The 18,963-nt window shown below is 34.5% G+C and overlaps 1 protein-coding gene across 4 annotated transcripts in view; it reads left to right on the top strand.

Moving 5' to 3' along the window:
* Positions 1 to 4,544: 4,544 nt before the first annotated feature.
* Positions 4,545 to 18,963, top strand: part of OSBPL6 (oxysterol binding protein like 6) — a 131,045-nt gene continuing 116,626 nt past the window's right edge. Inside the window, exon 1 of one of the 4 annotated variants that reach the window (XM_044669745.1) lies at positions 4,545 to 4,743. In XM_044669745.1, coding sequence (XP_044525680.1) covers positions 4,642 to 4,743 — 102 coding nt within the window. In that variant the 5' untranslated portion in view covers positions 4,545 to 4,641. The remainder of the gene's footprint in view (positions 4,744 to 18,963) is intronic. The other 3 variants (XM_044669746.1, XM_044669748.1, XM_044669747.1) reach the window with 3 other exon arrangements.

The following is an 18,963-nucleotide window of genomic DNA, read 5'->3' as shown; positions in this document are numbered from 1 at the left end:
TAGCTCTGCCTATCCATGAGCAATCAATAGTTTTTCCAGTTGTTTAAATCTGACTTTATTTGTGTGAAAAATGTTTTGTAATTTTGTTCATATAATTACTGGGTTTGTCTTGGCAAGTAGATTCCTAAGAATTTCATATTTTTTAGAGTTATTTTAAATGGAATTTCTCTTTCTCTACTCAACTTTGTTGGTAATATTTAGAAATGCTGATGATTTGTGTGGATTTATTTTTTCATCCTATAATTTTACTGAAATTACCAATTATCTAACTAGATTTTTAGTTGATTCTCTAGCGTTATCTAAGTATATCATCATATCTCTGCAAAGATTGATTGTTTAGTTTCCTCATTGCCTACTTTAGTTCCTTCAGTTTCTTTTTTCCCTATAATGCTAAAGCTTGCATTTCTAATGCAATATTTTTTTTAAAAGTGGTGATAATGGGCATCCTTGCTCACTCCTGATCTTACTAGGAAGACTAATTTTTCCCCATTGCAAATAATACTTGCTGATGGTTTTAGGTAGGTACTATCTATCATTTTATAGAATGACCTATTTATTCCTATGCTTTCTAGTATTTTTAATAGGATTGGGTGTTGTATTTTGCTGAAGTCTTTTTCTGAATCTGTTGAGATGATCATGTGATTTCTATTAGTTTGATTATTGATATAGTCAATTATGATGTTAGTTTTCCTTATATTAAACCAGCTTTGCATTCCTGGTATAATCCCACTTGATCTTAGTGAATAATCCTTGTGATATATTGTTGTAGTCTCCTTGCTAGTTTAGTATCTTATTTAAAATTTTTGAATCTATATTCATTTATGAAATTAACCTTCAATTTTTTTTGTTCTGCTTTTGCTCTTCCTGCCTTAGGTAACAGTACCACATTTGTGTCATAAAAAGGATTTGGTAGAATTCCTTCTCTGTCTATTTTCCCAAATAGTTTGAGATTATTTATTCTTTAATATTGGGATTCATTATTCTTTAAATGTTTGATAGAACTCACTTGTGAATCCATCTGGCCTCAGGAATTTTTTCTTTGATAGTTCATTGATGGTTTGTTCAATTTCTCTTTCTAAAATGGGATTATTTAAGTAGTCTATTTCTTCTTTTGTTAATCTGGGCAATTTGTGTTTTTGTAAATATTTATCCGTTTTACTGAGATTTGCAAATTTATTGGCAGATTGTTGTGCAAAATAGCTCCTAATGATTTTTTTAATATACTCTTTACTGGTGGAGAGTTTACCCTTTTCATTTTTGATACTGATTATTTGATTTTTTTCTTTCCTTTTTTAAATCTAATTAACCAATGCTCTATTTTACTTTTTTTCATAAAGCCAGCTCCTTGTCTTACATATCAGTTCAATTGTTCTCTAACTTTCAATTTTATTAATTTTTCCTTTAATTTTTAGGATTTCTAATTTAGTCTTTAATTCAGGATTTTTCATTTGTTCTTTTGCTAATTGGTTTGTTTTTTGTTTTTTTGTTTTTTTCATTTTATGCCCAATTCGTTGATCAGCATTTTCCCTTTTTTGTTGATGTAAGCATTTAGAAATATAAATTTTCTCCTAAGTACTGCTTTGGTTGTATCCCATAAATTTTGATATGTTGTCTCTTCATCATCATTCTTATTAATGAAATTGTTGATTATTTCTATAATTTGTTCTTTGACCCACCCCTTTTTTAGCATTAGATTATTTAGTTTCCAATTAACTTTTTATTTGTCTTTCCATGGAACCTTATTGATTATAATTTTTATTGCATATATTTTATTGCATATGAAAAGGATGCATTCCTTATTTCTGCTTTTCCGCATGTGGTTGAGAACCTTTTATGCCCTAGTGGATGAGAAGTTTTTGTGTAGGAGCCATGTACTATTGAAAAGAAGATATATTCCTCTCTATTGCCATTCATTTCTCTCCAGAGATCTATTAGGTTCTAGCTTTTCTAAAATTTCATTCACTTCCTTTACTTCCTTATTGGTTTTTTTACTTGATTTGTCAAGATCTGAAAGGGGGAAGTTGAGGTACCCCACTGGTATAGTTTTACTGTTTCTATTTCCCCCTGAAGCTCATTTAATTTCTCCTTTGAAAATTTGGAGGCTATATCATTTGGTGCTTTTATGTTTAATGTCAATATTACTTCATTATGATTGCTACTCTTGCTTTTTTTAACTTTAGATAATAGACAATAATTTTGCTCCATCTCCTTACCTTTACTCTGTTTGTGTCTCCCTGCCTCAAATGTGTTTCTTGTAAACAACATGTAGGATTCTGATTTTTAATCCACTCTACTACTCACTTTGGTTTTATGGGTGAGTTCATTCTATTCAGGTCCACAGTTATGATTACCAACTATGTATTCTCCTCCATTTTATTTTCTCCTCTTGATCCTGCTCTTTCTCCTTTCACTCTGTCCTTCCTCAAAAGTGTTTTGGTTTTAGTCACCAATCCCTACTTCCTTCTCCCTTGTCTTATTATACCCCACCCCCCTTATTTTATACCCTTCCTACTTCTCTATTGGGTGAGATCAAATTCTATGCCTGAATCAATATGGTTATCATTCCCTCTCTGAGCCAGTTATTATGAGAATAAGGTTTAAAGCATTGCCTATCACCATTCTCATCCTCCTTTCCACTATAATAGTTTTTCATACCTCTTTAGGTGAAATAATTTATCCTATTCCACCTCTCCCTTCCCTTTTCTCTCAGTGTAATCCTCTTTTTCACCCCTTGATTTTTTTTGCATATCATATCATCCTAATCAGCTTGTTCCCATACCCACTATCTACGTATACTCCTTCTAACTGCTCTAATACTGATAAGAAATTTTTTTAAGAATTACAAATATCTTCTTTCCATGGAGGAATACATACAGTTTGACCTTAATGAGTCTCTTAAATTTTCTCTTTCTTATTTACCTTTATAGCTTTCTCTTGGGTCCTGTGTTTGTATATCAAATTTTCTGTTTAGGTCTGGTCTTTTCATCAGAAATCCCTAGAAATCTTCTATTTTAGTAAATGGCCAATTTTTATCATGAAAGAATATACTCAGTTTTGCTGGATAGGTGATTCTGTTGTGTAAATTGAATATTTTGCCTTCCAGAATATCATATTTCATACCTTCCAGTTCTTTAATGAAAATGTTGCTAAGTCATGCAATCCTAACTATAGCTCCATGGTATTTGAATTATTTGCTTCTGGATACTTGCAGTATTTTCTCCTTAGCATAGAGACTCTTGAATTTAGCAATGATATTCCTAGGAGTTGTCATTTGGGGATTTATTTCTGGAGGTGATCTGTGGAGTCTTTCAGTTTCGATTTTACTCTTTTGTTCAATAATATCAGGGAAGTTTCCTTTGATACTTTCTTGCACTATGATGTCCACCCCAACCTTTTCTTTTTTTTTAATCCTGGCTTTCAGGTAGTCCAATAATTCTTAAATTGTCTCTCCTGTATCTATTTTCGAGATCAGTTTTTTCCCCAAGGTGGCATTATGGCCTATGGACTGGGAGCTCAGAAAACTACCTCACACTGCTGGTTCAATCGCCTCTGAGACTGCTGATGACTTGCAAAGCACTGAGTACTGTGAACTACCCTATGCTGGGTTCAAAGTCTAGTCCAAGGCTTGGATAGGGGCTTTTAGTCTCACTCTGGACTGGATCAGTCCAGCCACACTGTGAACTACTTTGCCCTGGGGTTTATAACTTCACCTTGAGCTTTGGTTATGGGATAGTTCAGTCTGAGCTCCCACAAGCCACTGACCTGTACATTATCTTGCTCTGGGGATGGGGGCCTTGCTCTGGGTTTACACAGACCAGGAATGCCTCACAAACTACCTCAAATTGTGGTTCAAGTCGTCACTACAAGCTTGGGCCAGGACTCTTGGATTCACTCTGGGCTTATACAAATCAGGTGTGCAGTGGAGACCACCTAGCACTGGGACTCTGCAGACTTAGTCTTGAGCCTGGAACTTTACCCCATCTGTGTGGGGTTGCACTGCTACTGGCTTAGGCAGTGTCTCTGGGTGTTGATGTTGGCTTGCGTCTAGGTTTAGAACCTGGATCAGTAGGTGTGGGGTATGGGGTGAGAGCTTACTATTGGTTTGCTCTGGTACTCCTTGGTGTAGCCCTCTGCTGGCTTTGCTCCCCTCCCCCCCAGTGAACCAGACCCTCTCTGCCTACCTTTCAAGTTGTTCTCTGCATGAAATTTGTTTCATTCTGTCTCCTTGTTGGTTCTTTCACTTCAATATTCATTTTGTGGCATTATTTTAAGGTTAGCTGGAAAGGATTTTCATGGTAGTTTGAGTTTTTCCTATTTCTACAATTAAGCTTCTTAAAAGTAGAAGCTATTTCATTGTCTCATATTTGTCTCAGAATCTAGGACATAAAATGAATCTAGCATATATGTGCTTAATATATACTTGTTGATTGATTGTCTGACACCATTTTAAGAAAGTGAACATCGCCTTACTTATCCATGGGTTGTTTTGTTTTTATTTTTAGGTGATTTGATTATCCTCAAAGCTCACCACGACCTTTTACATCAAACCTGATCTGCAAAATGGAATAAGACTGAAAAATTCATCTTCTTGACTAGATTGGGATGGTCTTTGGTGCTTGTGAATAGATTATCACTGCAACCATGAGTTCAGAGGAAAAGGGCATATCCCCTGCTCACAAAACCTCCACTCCAACCCATAGAAGTGCCTCCTCTTCATCATCCTCCCAAAGGGAAAGTAGACAGGTAAGAGAATAATCTCAGACACTTTTGTTTACTATATTATATTTGTTAATATAGTACTAATTTTTCATATAATGAAGTTGATACATTTTGCCTAAGAATCAAGTGAATTATAAAAAACACCTCATCTCTCTGTATTTCACTTGTTGGCTTTTGTTTCTCTGCTTCCTGAACCATGTGCTTGTTATATCTTTTACTCATAACTGCTTTCTTTCTCTTTATCCTTGTAGCTGTCTGATTTTTCCAAAGGAAAAACTCCTTGTTTTTCATAGGTAACCCCTCACCATTGACAAGGACTCACCAATATTTTCCTTTCCCTAAAGGGTTTTTCTCCTCTTTCAAAAAGTAGGCCACAGGAAGGACATGGACAGTGGTGTGGAGATGTGTGGAAGCCATGACACATTTATGTGTATCAAACATGAGGGATCTGGAGGTTGTAGAAGGGGCAGAACCAGAAACCTTTAAAGTACTGCTATCATTTCCCTCATTTCCAGAGGGAGGACTAGAAGATTTTCTTATACCAGAAAGGAATATCTTCCCACCAGCGTATACAATCCCTCATACTCTAACTTCTATTAAATATTTGGTGGAACTTGATGATATTAAACATTTCCAAATTAAGAGAAAAGGCTAAGTGTAGTATCAGGAATTCAAAGTAATCATACTTAAGGTAAAGTTAGTGAAAGGTTCAGCCAGTTGGATGCCTTTACTTGGTCCTGGGAGAAAATGTTTATAGTCTCATTTAAGTAGTTGCACAAAATGTTTTTTATTCAGAACTCTACTGGTACCCACATAGAAGCCATTTTAGCAAAATGTATGGCCTTTTGCCCTCATTGATATTTAGTATGTTAGTTGGCCAAATGGACTTGTTTTAAGCCCAGAGTATATACTTTATGATTATGGATATTTGTTTTTAATATAAAACCATTTGATATAAAGTACTTTGTAGTTTATCTGAAAACTATTTTTCATTAAGATACATATATATGCTTTTTCATTTTTTAATTAAAATTTTCTTAAACTTATTTTTTTGGAACAACATTCAGCAATAATATAGGTAGTTAAACTCAGTACTTCAAAGATTATCATATTTTTTCAGTGTCTTCTTCCATGTCTTCGTCAGAATTCTTTGTATATATGAATACGCATATTCTTGTTATTTTTAAATTTGGAGTCAGGAGAGCCTGAGTTCAAATTCTATCTCAGAGAATTATTAGTTGCGTGACTGGGCAAGTCAGCCTCAATTTCCTTACCTGTAGAATAAGAATAATAATAGAACCCATTTCACAGGTTTATTGTAATGATCAAATGAGATTCTATATACAAAAAGAACTTTACAAACCTTAAATATTAGTTATTATTATGACCATAGTCAGCATTATATATGAATTATTTCCCCTTTCATAAATTTGAAACATTTATTAGCTTCCATTGACATTCTTCCTATTTTAGGTAGTAAGGTCCTAATCTTCCTGATTCTAAGGCAGTCATCACTAACTGACAAAACAATCTGAATTTATTTCTTGGTATAGCCAAATTTGGGCCATCCAAGAATCCTCCTAAAAAGCAGAATTTTCGAGTAGCCCATAGTACCAAAATGGAATAACACAGACACAGACACACATACACATATTCACAGGTAATCACATTTTACATTAGAAAGGCTCCATTTCCTTTTATAATTTGAATACACCATGGACATTTCCATGAACTACTTACTGAAAGTCTAGACTAGTAAGTTTGATGCCCACAGTGATGTCACACTTACTTATTCATCTTATCTCTTATTCTCTCGAGCTAGATTTTTATGTTATACCATAAAATCGTGATATCAATTGTAAAGTACTTTACAATAGGACAGCTATATTCTGTTTATCAAAGACAGATGTAAAATGCACTAAATATACTCATATATATGTTTGGGTTTGTTTACTACTTTCTTTATGTGAACTGAAAGTAAAGGGACGGTATTGTTAACTTTTAAACAAAATAGCCAAAGAAAACCTCAGCATATCCAGTGCTCCACATTCCTAGACTATGAATTAATCTTGTCTCCTTTCTGGCTATTTTTTTAAGTCCTTTTTTGCTATGGCCCTCCATCTCCCTATCTGAAGGAACTATACAAGGAAATAAAATAAGTTAAGAACTTTAATATGAGATATAGCATATTCCTTCAGTAACTGTGAAAGGGAAGAGATCAGTGAAACTTCGGGGTTATGGCAGATGAAAATTATTAATCTATCAGTACAGAACTGTCTGTCACTCATTGTTTTTGTTTGTTTTAATATTTTATTTTTGTACTTCTATTTAATTTTTGCATCACTGTTACTTCCCATTGACTATGACGTCCCACAAATAGAATCCTCCTTCTCTGGGTCTGTTAGCAACCCCTAACAAGAAAAGGAGACACAGGAAGGAAAGAACTAGAAAGGAATCAGAGTCGTTTATTGATTGATTCCTGCCCCAAATCTTCAGGGCATTTTGTCTGTTATTAGTTTTGTTTTTCAATCTATTTTAGTCTATGTCAACAATTAATCTCTCTACATCGTGGTTTTCTCTTGTCAGGCCTTGACTCAATAGGCTTAAATAGTTCCCTGTGACCTATTGTATAGAGTCCATATTGCTTATCCCAGGAATCAAAGCCTTCTACAATCTATCCCAAACTGTCCATCTTTATTGCCACTAATCTCTGATTTCTTTGCTGAGGAATACCTCGTACTTCAACATCTTTCTGCTTTTATTAATTATTCTCCCTTTACCTAGAATGCTATCTTTTCTTCTCAAGATATAATTCCTGCCTATTTTTCCAGGCCCTCCTGAATTCCCACCTCTTTCAAAAAGCCTTCACCGCCAACTCCAGCCTATCCTGAGCTATTTATTTTCAGAACTCCTATATGACATTGTCTATACTAATAAATTCAAATAACTCACAGCATAAGATACCATATAATATTAGTTCTTAAGAGATAATGCATAGAAACTAGACCTTAGATTTCATTGATTTAGGGAAATTGCAGGCAAAGAAATTCCTTTTGCTTAGTATTTACTCTGCAACTTCTTCTAGTCTTATGAAAATTGCCTAAAGAGTACACTGAGGAGTTAAGTGGCTTGCCCGTTGTCATGCAGTCACTGTAAGTCCAAAGAGAATATGAATCTTTGTTTTCTGTCATTCAGGCTTGCTCTATTGTTATATCCACCTGCCTTTTTACCTTATAGATTTATATAGTAAAGCAAATGATTAGAAATCCTGGGACTGAAATGATCTCAAACTTTAAATGAGTAAGAAAAATAGATAAATAATAAATAGATAAATGGGGGGAATAATAATAATAATAAATCAACACTTATATGGCAGTTTAGAGTTTGCAAAGCACAGATGTTATTGTTTTAGTTGAGCCTCCCAACAACTGTGAGACATTTATTAAGTACAATTTCTGTTTTACAGATGAGGATGCTGAGGGCTCAGAGAGGTTAAGAGATTTGCCCAGGGTTACACAGATAGCAATTGACAGAGGATTTGAGCTTAAGCTTTAGGGATTCTGAGTTACAGCAGTGCTATTCGCTGCTTTTCAGAGTGTATATTTTCTCCCCAACTAGATTATAAATTCCCTGAAGGCAGAGATCATGTCATGTAATTTTATATACTCTCACCAGCACAGTGCCTTATTCACAACAAAGGCTCAATAAATATTTGTTTATTGATTATAGTCCTAAAGTTAGAGGGTATTTTAATTTTTAAAAACCAGTAGATCAACTTTTTATTGATGAATTTCTATGATATTTCTTTTTCTCTTCCATTTTTCTTATAGTCTGAGATAATAAAGAATTTTGCCAGATGCACATTTTATTATTGTTCTTTCTGACATTGTTTCATATGGCCCAATTAATGAAAGATGCTCTTGAAAAAAATAAGAATCCAGGTCCCTTCCTATTAAATTTTTTTTTTGCAAATGAGGAGACTAAGAAATTGTTTTCCAGGATGTGCTCTATTTAGTATTTGCCAACTTGAATACATTAGCAATTATCATTTGCACTTAATTCAAATCCAAAATGTCTTTTTTTTTTTACCAACTTCTAACAAATGAGGCTTTTCCTATAAAATCAACTGTTACTCATCAGCTACAAGAAACATAATTGTTGAAGTTTCAAATAGGAAAGGAAGGGTCTGAGTAGACATCTGCTTAGGCTATTCCCCAACAAATGAAGCCGTAAACAAACATTATTTATTACTGAAAGTATCCTAGGTGCCACCATAATTTAAAACTTCTCAACAAAAATTGAAAAGTGAGACTTGACTGTGGCAATTCTTGTGGCATCTCAGTTACTCTTCCACTGAATTTCTGGCAACATCTTGGCCCAAATCCTTTTTGCAAGGATGCAATTGAGAAACGGTAATAATGTAGCCAAGTTATTTCCATTAGTATGGTAGTGGACTTTTCACTATTGGCCACAAAATGGGAAAACATACTAGCTGATCAAAGCAAAAATGCCAAAGTTCTGAAGGATAAATATTAAATTTCTTATCTCTCTATGAAATTTTTAGTGTTGGATTTGCAATGATATTATAAATAATAACTAAACCTCACTGTATATTTTTTAAGTATTGGCCCATATTTTTGTTGAGAAAATATATGTAGAGCTTAAGTAATGATGCTTATAACTTAATAACTAATATTTATGTAACTCTTTAAAGCTTGTAGTGGAATTAACATATAATATCATTTGAACCTTACGCTGGCTTAAAAGTCTTAAGTTTGTGAACTCATCAGGGATTATGAGGTACACCTAGAAATACACATATATGTACACATTCATTTGCCCATACACACACACATACACACACACAAATATTCACACATCTAGAGGAATGCATATGTATATGTGTATTTCTCATGGAGAAGAAGTCAACTTATATTCAGGATTGATTTCTATTTATGACAATACAGATGCAGAGGTAAACGTTTCAGACTATTCTAGTAAGGATGAGGATGAGGATGATGAAGTCAATGAGAATGAAAAGGAGAGCACTTAGTGGCTGACTAATGGACAGAAGGTAGGGAATAAGAAGAGTTGTAAAGAGTAACAGATTTGAAGATTGGCATTGGTAATATACATAGATTAGGAAAGAAGGGAAGCAACACCATTGAGAACAAGATTCTAATTTTAAGAAAAGTATTAAATAATGGTAAAATTGATAATGCTAATAATATTAGCTAGTAATGATATAACATTTTAAAGTTTACAAAGTGTTATAAATAAAATCTCATTTTATTCTCACAACAGGTAGTTGCTATTATTATTCCTCTTTTACAGGAAACTGAGGCAAATAGTTCCCTCACTTGCAGAAAAAAAAATTTGAGTAGTAAAGGACCTGGATCCTCATTTTTTATTTACAAATTTCATTAATTGTGCTGTATGAAAGTGTCAGAAAGAACAATAGTAAAATGTCATGCATCTGGCAGAATTCTTTATTTCCTCAGCCTACAGGAAAAAGTGGAAGATTAAAAGAAATATATTATATAAATCCCTTGATTAAAAAGTTGACTAGCCTACAGGTTTTTCAAAAGTAACTTTCTTAGAGTCACACAGCTAGGAAGTATCTGGGGCTGGATTTGAACCCAGATAGTCTTGACTCCAAGTCCAGCACCCTATCCAATGTGCCCTCTATTTACCTTTAACTTAACAATAAATTAGCTATACTTTTATTTTTCTATTGGTCTTTAAACACAGTTTGTGGAGTAGGGATAAGGACCATACCATACCATTGCTTATATTTAAAGGACTTCCTAAGCCATGGAGACATGACATTGAAGCAAAAAAAAAAAAAAAAAAAAAAAAAAAAAGGAGGGAGGTCTAGTCTTCAAGTCCATTATGGATGGTTGACTGCAATACAACAGGTTTTAAAGGTCTATCTTGCTTTAGACAAGTCTAGGTCATGACAATTTTCCTTGGTCCCTTTTGTCTCTACCCCTCTTATTTCACAACCATCTAATGCTTTGTTTGAATCAGGTTAAATACTCACCCAGTAATAGAATAATCTGGTACAGACTGAAAGTGACAATTTATGGAAAAATGAGATCGATGAGCAGATAATCTTTGAATCAGCAAGAAATTTGTTAAAATTACCTTATAGGCAATTCACCTTTCACAGATTACTAATGGATTATGCCACAATTCTTTTTTTGATATCTCAAATTCAAAACACATTTTTCTTAGAAAAACAATGTTATAAATAAGGTATCAAATCCCTGACAAGTTCACAAACTTAGTCTTTTAAGCCATAATGGAGCTGAAAATCCTATAGATTTGTAATGAAGAATTATATAAAGTGATGTTGTTATATTAGTCATTTGGAAAAGAAAAAACAAAAATAATATTTAATAATACGGGTTTTAAAAAATCAATACTAAGGGGGCAGCTGGGTAGCTCGGTGGATTGAGAGCCAGGCCTAGAGACGGGAGGTCCTAGGTTCAAATCTGGCCTCAGACACATCCTAGCTGTGTGACCCTGGGCAAGTCACTTGACCCCCATTGCCCCCCATACCACTCTTCCACCAATGAGCAAATACACAGAAGTTAAGGATTTAAAAAAAAAAAAAGATAGATTCAGTGACTTGCCTAGAGTAATGAAAGATTGAAGGCAAAAGGAGAAGGGGAAAGCAAAGGCTGAGATGATAGTGTCATGGAAGTAACAAGCATGAGCTTGGCTAGACTTCAGGAGATAGTGAAAGTTAGAAGGGCCTGGTTCATGGAGTCATGAATAGTTGGGTATCACTGAATGAATGAACAACAACAAAAATAAGCAAATATGGGTCCCTGTTATATCCAGTTCTTTTTTAAAGAAATACGTATTAAATTTATTAAGATAGTAATAAAACTTCTTATCAATGGTCTTTCTACTGTATCTACCTGATAGTTCCCTTTAAGTATTTGAAGACCTGACCCTTGGGGAAAGAATGGACTTGATTTTATATATATATATATATATTCTTTGCAGCACTTGTTATTTTTGAAAAAAAAAAGCTTGGGGAAAAAAAGTGACTGTCAGTTGAGAAAGATTGAAGAACCTATTGTATGTTAATGTAATTGAATGTTATTGCAAATTAAATTAATAAATATGAGGAATTGGGGAAAACATGTATGAACTGGTACAGAATGACATCTCTAGAACCAGGAGAATAATTTATATAACTGCTATTATAGTGTTCATAAAAATAGCACAAAAAAGCACCTAAATTCAGAATAAATGCAATGACTAATACTGAAGCCAGAGATCAGTTGACTATGGGTGCTGAATGTGGCAGACACAGCTTAAATGGTCCTTTTTGTGGTTTTGCTTGACTATTTTTCTTTTTTACAAGGTGGGGAGGAGGAAAGATTTCATTGAGATGGATGAAAGTCTATGGAGAAATGATTATAGTATATCAAAAACACAATGTCATTATTTTTTTTTTTATTTTAAAACCTTTACCTTCTGTCTTAGATGGTTCTAAGGCAGAAGAGGAGGTTTAAGTGACTTACCCAGGGTCACACAGCTGGGAAGTGTCTGAATCTAGATTTGAACCCAGGACATCCCATCTCCCTGGTTTTCAATCCATTGAACTACCTAGCTACCCCCCACTAATTTTTTAAAGAAGAATTTGACCCATTCTACTTGCCTCCAGGTGGCAGAAACTAGGAGGACTGGGTAAAAAGTAGAAAAGGAAGCAAATTTGTACTTGATATGTTAAAATTTTCTGACAATTAAGATTTATCCCACCTAATCAACTACATTTGGAGGTAGTCGATTTCTCCTCACAGGTAGTCTTCAAACCAAGACCCACTTTTACAATTAAATTGTTGAGAAAAAGGTTCTTATTCTGGTGTCATTTGGATTAAATGGCATTTGAGGTTCCTTTTAACTCCTGAGGTTTGGTGATTTTTCTCTCTAGCAAATAAACCAGATGCAAATTAAATCGTTTTGTTTTCTCTGTTATTCTAAACTAGGTTTAGCCTAGACTAGATTGATGAATCAGATTAGGGATTAGAATTCAGTGAGACACTTGTAGACTCTAAAATGCAGTAAAATACCCTACTAATAGCAAAATGGAAAAAAAAGGATAAAATCCCTAAGTTGGGGGGAAAAAAGAAAGTAATTTAGCTAAAGCAGCTATTCCCTTTCATCCCTGAATTCATCGTATATTTTTCTATATTCTTGTAGGTCAAAAAAATTTTGACAAGATAATGAGAATTCTCATAAAACCTTGGACACCAGCTCCCTATAGGCTGGGCAGCAATGAAGCCAAATGGCTTCTCTGCCACCTTAAAAGAACAGCACAGCCCATAGAAATGGGGTGCTCCTCCTCCCACCTTTCCTGTTGTCCTTTTTGCCTCCAATAGCAGGTTTATTTCCTTTTTTGATTTTCCTGATGTTTCCAATATAGCTTTAAAAAGAACTTGTCTAGAAAGCTGTAAAATTAGAAAATATAAGGAAAAGACATTAAGTAGTTTAATAGTTGGGTAAAATAATATTCCTTCCTTAGACAAGCTTCTTAAGGTGGCATTTCCTAATTGCTTATTTTTTATTCTTTTCTCATTTTTTTCACCATCCCTATTAGGGAATTTCCATCTTGCTAAGAAAACTATCAATCCCTTCTCTTAAAGATTAAGTCAGAAATTTTGTTTTTCACCCTATTTAAAAAAACAGCTACCATGAATTTCTGTGTTTACAGTGTATTTTAAGCCCTGGTGAACCATTTACAACCCTAATCCTAGATCAATACCAAATTTAAGTGCTTTTATCTCCATATCTGAATGTATGTCTTCCTTAATTCTGCCTCTTCTAATCCAAAGTTTCTATTAAGGCTCAGCAGAAGCGCTGCTTCCTAAATGATAATTCTCTCATTCCTCCAGATACTACTGCCCATCACACTCCAAATGACCTTCTATTTACTTCATATTTCTTTATTTGTGTTACATTTGTGTCTCTCCTGCCCAATAGGATGTGCATTGCTCAAAGGCAACAAGTGTTTTGTTTTTTGTCTTTGTATTCTTAACATCTTGCACAGTGACTGACTCACCTCAAACACTTTTGGGAGACTTGTTGAACAAATGAATGGATGGAGGAATAGTATTAAATCAGACTTTGCTGTGATAGGTCAGAAAGCACCATCTTTCTCCCTTGAAAATTGACATTTTACTTATTTTAGTGCCAAATAGTGGGGACTTACTCTGCCAGGCTATGTTACTGTAAAAGTCAAGCCTTGATTAATATATGTCAGCTACCTAATGCCCAGGAGTAACTGAAGGGTCCATTTACTGTTCAACATAAACTGAAACACAAGAAGTCACTCATTTGAGAAATAACCTTAAATTCTTTACTGTTTCTCTCATGTTTCTCTCATGTTTCCATTAGCTGATTTTCACTCATGTCCACAGGGGGATAATTTCCTCTTTTTTTTTGATAAATACTGACGAAAAAAAGAATGATCTTGATCTTAACTGATTGCTATTCATTAATCTCAATATGCAGGTAGTGTGGCATGTGTACCTTGATGTCAGAGGTCAGCTAGCTCTGTTGACTGTTAAATAATGTCTAAATTTAAGGATAAAATCTTTTCATTTTTTCCTATATATCTCTAGTAGTCTTAGAAATTACAAATTAACTTTAGCATTCTTTTGGATACTGATGTTTCCATCACATACCTGATCATGGCAGAACTCTTTCTATTGAATTGGGATGTTTTAGTCATGGGCCATTCCATTTGTCATTGGTTTAAGCACTGTCATGTACCTGGCCATCGCAAATGGCTCTGGTTTCAGATGGGTGAAGCTATAAGTGCTGATGATAGAAAATAAATTGCAAATTCAGTTATATTTCAAAGACTTATTATGCTACTATATTCAGACTGCCACACAAGTTGAAAGGTTGTTTTTTCTGTCTCAAACTACTTAAAGCTAATGAAGATAGTCTTGGTAACAATTACATGCATCATGTGATGTGATCTAAGATTTAATTGTTAGGATTCCTAGTTCTGCTACTGATTAGTTAGTTGTGTGATCTCAGGCAAGCCAGTTATTCCCCCTATGATGCTCAGTTTCCTTCTCTGTGAAATGAAAAGGTTAGTAGACTAAGGATCTTCAAAATCTCTTTAAACTCTAACTACTTAGGACAATCTGCATTGCAAACAGATGCAAGTGATATTTCTTACTCTGAAGTTTTCAAGAGATCAGATTACATTTCATTAATATCTATTAGATTCATCATAATCCTATAAAGTCAAGAGTGGACCATGTTTGGCTACTTATATTTTCCTCTCTCATAATCATTTGATATTCTGCCTTATCAACTTCCTTCAACTCCTCTTTAAAGGATTTTCTACTTTCCCCATTTTAATGAAACCTAGTAGATAGATCTATATGAAAAAGGGAATCATTCTGTCTTCTTTGATGATCCTGATTTTTTGTGTTTGTTGTTGGAAGATTAGATTAATTTATTTATTTACTTATTTTGGGGTTGAAATTTTTATTTAAATAATTAATTTAGAATATTTTTCCATGGTTACATGATTTATGTTCTTTCCCTTGCCTCCTCCCACCCTCCCACCCCAGTAGCCAATGAGCAATTCTACTGAGTTTTACATATGTAATTGATCAAAACCTATTTCCATATTATTAATATTTGCATTAGGGTGATTGCTTAGAGCAGGGGTTGGCAACCTATGGCTCTCGAGCCATATCTGGCTCTTTTGAGGGCCAGATATGGCTCTTTCTGCAGGAGCCATAAAGTCAATTTTTTTTCAGGCGCTGTTACAGGAGCGCACTGTGAGCACTGTACGGCTCTCACGAAATTACATTTTTAAAAATGTGGCATTTATGGCTCTCACAGCCAGAAAGGTTGCCGACCCCTGGCTTAGAGTCTACATTCCCAATCATATCCCCATTGACCCATGTGACAATGATCATGACTTTAAAAGAAAATAGTAGTTATGTCTTTTCCAGACCTCATTCCTGTCCCTCCACTCAAAATGAATACATTTCACATTTTTTATAACAAGTTAATCTCTTCAACACCATCCCCATTTTCTGAGCTATATATTATTTATAATAGCTGAGAAGCTATAGTGCCATTTACAGAATCATAGATATAGAGCTGAGAGGAACCCCAGAGACCATCTCATCCAATTCCCTCTTGTATAGATGAGGACACTGAAAATGGAGGATAGGTTCCTTGCCCAAGGTTACAAGACAATGATAAACAAATGACTGAGGTTAGATTTGAAACTAGGTTCTCTGATACCAGAGCCAGTGAATTTTCTTTCCATTACACCACACTCCTGATAGCCTTCTGTCAAGTGAACTCAGATTATTTATATCCTCTGAAGGACATTTGCTTTCTCAGCAGTTTCAGTACATCTGCCCATGCAATAGTGGTGGTGGCGTTGGTTGCTAATATTGTAGGACTGGCAAGAGTAACAGTGCAATGTTGACTCATTTCTTCCAGAAAGGGCAAAAGGGACTATGATAGGCAGTCTCTGACACATCACATGTGGGCGTCCTGCAGAGTTTTACCTTGATTTTGTGTGTGTATGTGTGTGTGCGCGCGTGTATGTGTCTTTGAGAAAAGGCAGTTCAGAATCCTACAATAAATCAGCATAGCACGATTGTCAGCATACTTACTGACCTTCAACTTTCAGGATCTTGTCACATCTTTGCCCAATATAAATCTGGCTTACTCTTGCAAAACGGATGACATTCTTTTATTTCAGAAACTAATTTTGAGATTGGGGAAGAAGTGATAATTGCCTTTAAGCTGACCACTCATTTAAATTTATATAATCTTTTACTCTATTAACTTCTAATATTAGATTTCTACAAATTGTAGAGGTATAAAGTTCCTCTGACATGTTCAGTTAATTTGATTTCATGAATTTTTTGGCATGATTTTGGTCCTTATTCCCTAACTAAGATTTCTAGGTATAAGAAAATGATAACATACAAGGTATAGAAGCCATGACAAGAATCAACTTTTAAGAATAAGAAAAGTTTTGAATGTTTCTGATTTATTTTGGAAAGGTTTTTTTAATCTTCTCCTTCCAATTTTTATTCTACAAAAATACCCTGTGAAAAGAAAACCCTAGCAGAAGTAAAACTAGACAGTCTTTGACCTTATTCTCAGTGGTATACAATCATTTCAAATAATAATAGTATCTGCCATTGTAAAAAATGAGCTTCTAAAATCATATCAAGGCACACGAGTAAATAGTTCTGAAAGCCCCTTCCTAGCCTTCAAAAATGAATTGAAAATAAGTCAATAACTGATGGGGCTGCCAAACAAAGAAAACCTGTTTAACATATTTATTCCTTCTTGGACTTTCATCTTTCCTACCCAGAAACCCTCTCTGAGAGTCATGTTCTTGGTTACATTAAGCAATGTTGCTCTTATTAAATTTCTCATTGTCTGCCTGCTTACCCTGCACCTTTATTATTAAGCAAAGGTGTTGGCAGATTTCCATTTGCCGATAGCGAGGCATTGAGATCCATGTACACCAATCTGGTAGGAGCAAGATTCATAAGATTAAAAGGATCCTGTAAAATGTTTTCCAGAACTTTGGTCTTCAAAGTGAACATGCAGCTCTTTCCTCTTTATGGGGAAAGGAAATGGCACGTGAGTACTCTTTCATTTCAGTTAGGATTGTCTGGTCTTTCTCAAAGTTAAATAATTCTCATCAATTTGGGGAGACTATTTTTCAAAGGTCTTAATTGATGACAGTTTTTCTGTTTTCTAAGAGATTTTGATGCTTTCTAATTTCTTACAGTGATGCCCTTTGTATTACTCTACCAAGTAGCTTAAATGAAGGAAAGTCACTATAAATCAGGGGTTCTTAACTGATGGTCTATAATGAACTTAGTTTTTCAAACATTTTTTTACACCTGCATTTCAAAATGTTTTTTTAGTAATCCTATGTATTTTATATTATGTATTTTAAAACATTCTCAAAAGGGATCCATAGAGTTCACCAGACTTCCAAAGGGATCGATGGCACAAAAAAGGTTAAGAACCTCTGATATAAATATTAAACGTCATTTTTCTTTATTGCTTAGTTTCCTTACTTGCTTCCATGTTTCTAAGGCTAAAATCAAGTATAATACTTATAAAATATGCAATAATAGGACAATAACATGGGATCAAATATTCCATTTTACTGTAAGTGTATACAATTACAGATGAAAGCTTACTATTTGAACTGAGTGGCATAGAAAAAATATATAACTGTTATTTTAAAAAGAGGTGGCCATGATCTGGAATTATTATATTAATTTAGAAGCAAACCACTACACTTAATAAAAGGATGGAAAGTAAGAACTCAAAAGGCATGGGGAGACTTGAGACTGGAGTAAAGAGGGGAAAAAATAGCAAATTATGAAGGATTGTAACAACAGGCAACACAACAACTAGGAATGGGGTGAACCTGGAGCACAAGGAATTTTAATTTAATACAAGGAAACTTTTCCCAAGGGTCATACTATCAGAAGACTGGCAGATGTATGAAGGGTTTCAGGTTAAATGGACCCAAATGAGGTCTGCTGGTTACTATTTGGTTTGATAGTCCATTACCTTGGATTATAGGCAGCTAAATGGCACTGTAGATAAAATGCATGGCCTGGAATCAGGAAGACCCAAGTTCAAATCCTACCTCAGATATTTAGTAACAGTGGGACCTTCAGTAAGTCACTTAATCATGCTTACCTCAGTTTCCTCACCTGTAAAATGAGCTGGAGAAGGAAATGGAAAACCACTTATTGTCTTTGCTAAGAAAACCCCAGATTAGGTCACAAAGAATTAGACACAACTGAAGCAAATGAAAACAACCAACTTTGGCTTTTTAAACCAGTTCTCCAAAAGAAAACACCCAAAATTCCTTTAAGCATTCCATAAAAGTACCTAAAAGTGAACTGGCACATGGAAACAGCATAATGGAAAATATCTCCTATCTCTTGGCCAAATACTTTCTGAATGCTTTTATGATTGTGTCTGAATTGTCTTTCTCTTCACTTCTATTATTAGAAGATTGGGACAGGGAGTCCATCATCAAAGTTTTCTTCACTGTCTACTATATGCAAGATACCATGCTAAATATGCCTGTGGTGGATAAGAATAAGAATAGGTCATCAATAGAAAAACAAGGTCCCACCCCTGCCCTTCAGGAATTCATGATTTTGTTGGTAGGTGAGAAAAAGTGAT

Source organism: Gracilinanus agilis, chromosome 3, assembly GCF_016433145.1.
Source record: "Gracilinanus agilis isolate LMUSP501 chromosome 3, AgileGrace, whole genome shotgun sequence".
NCBI lineage: Eukaryota > Metazoa > Chordata > Mammalia > Didelphimorphia > Didelphidae > Gracilinanus > Gracilinanus agilis.
Note: the sequence above shows the minus strand (reverse complement) of the source record. Positions and strands in the feature narration are given on the sequence as shown.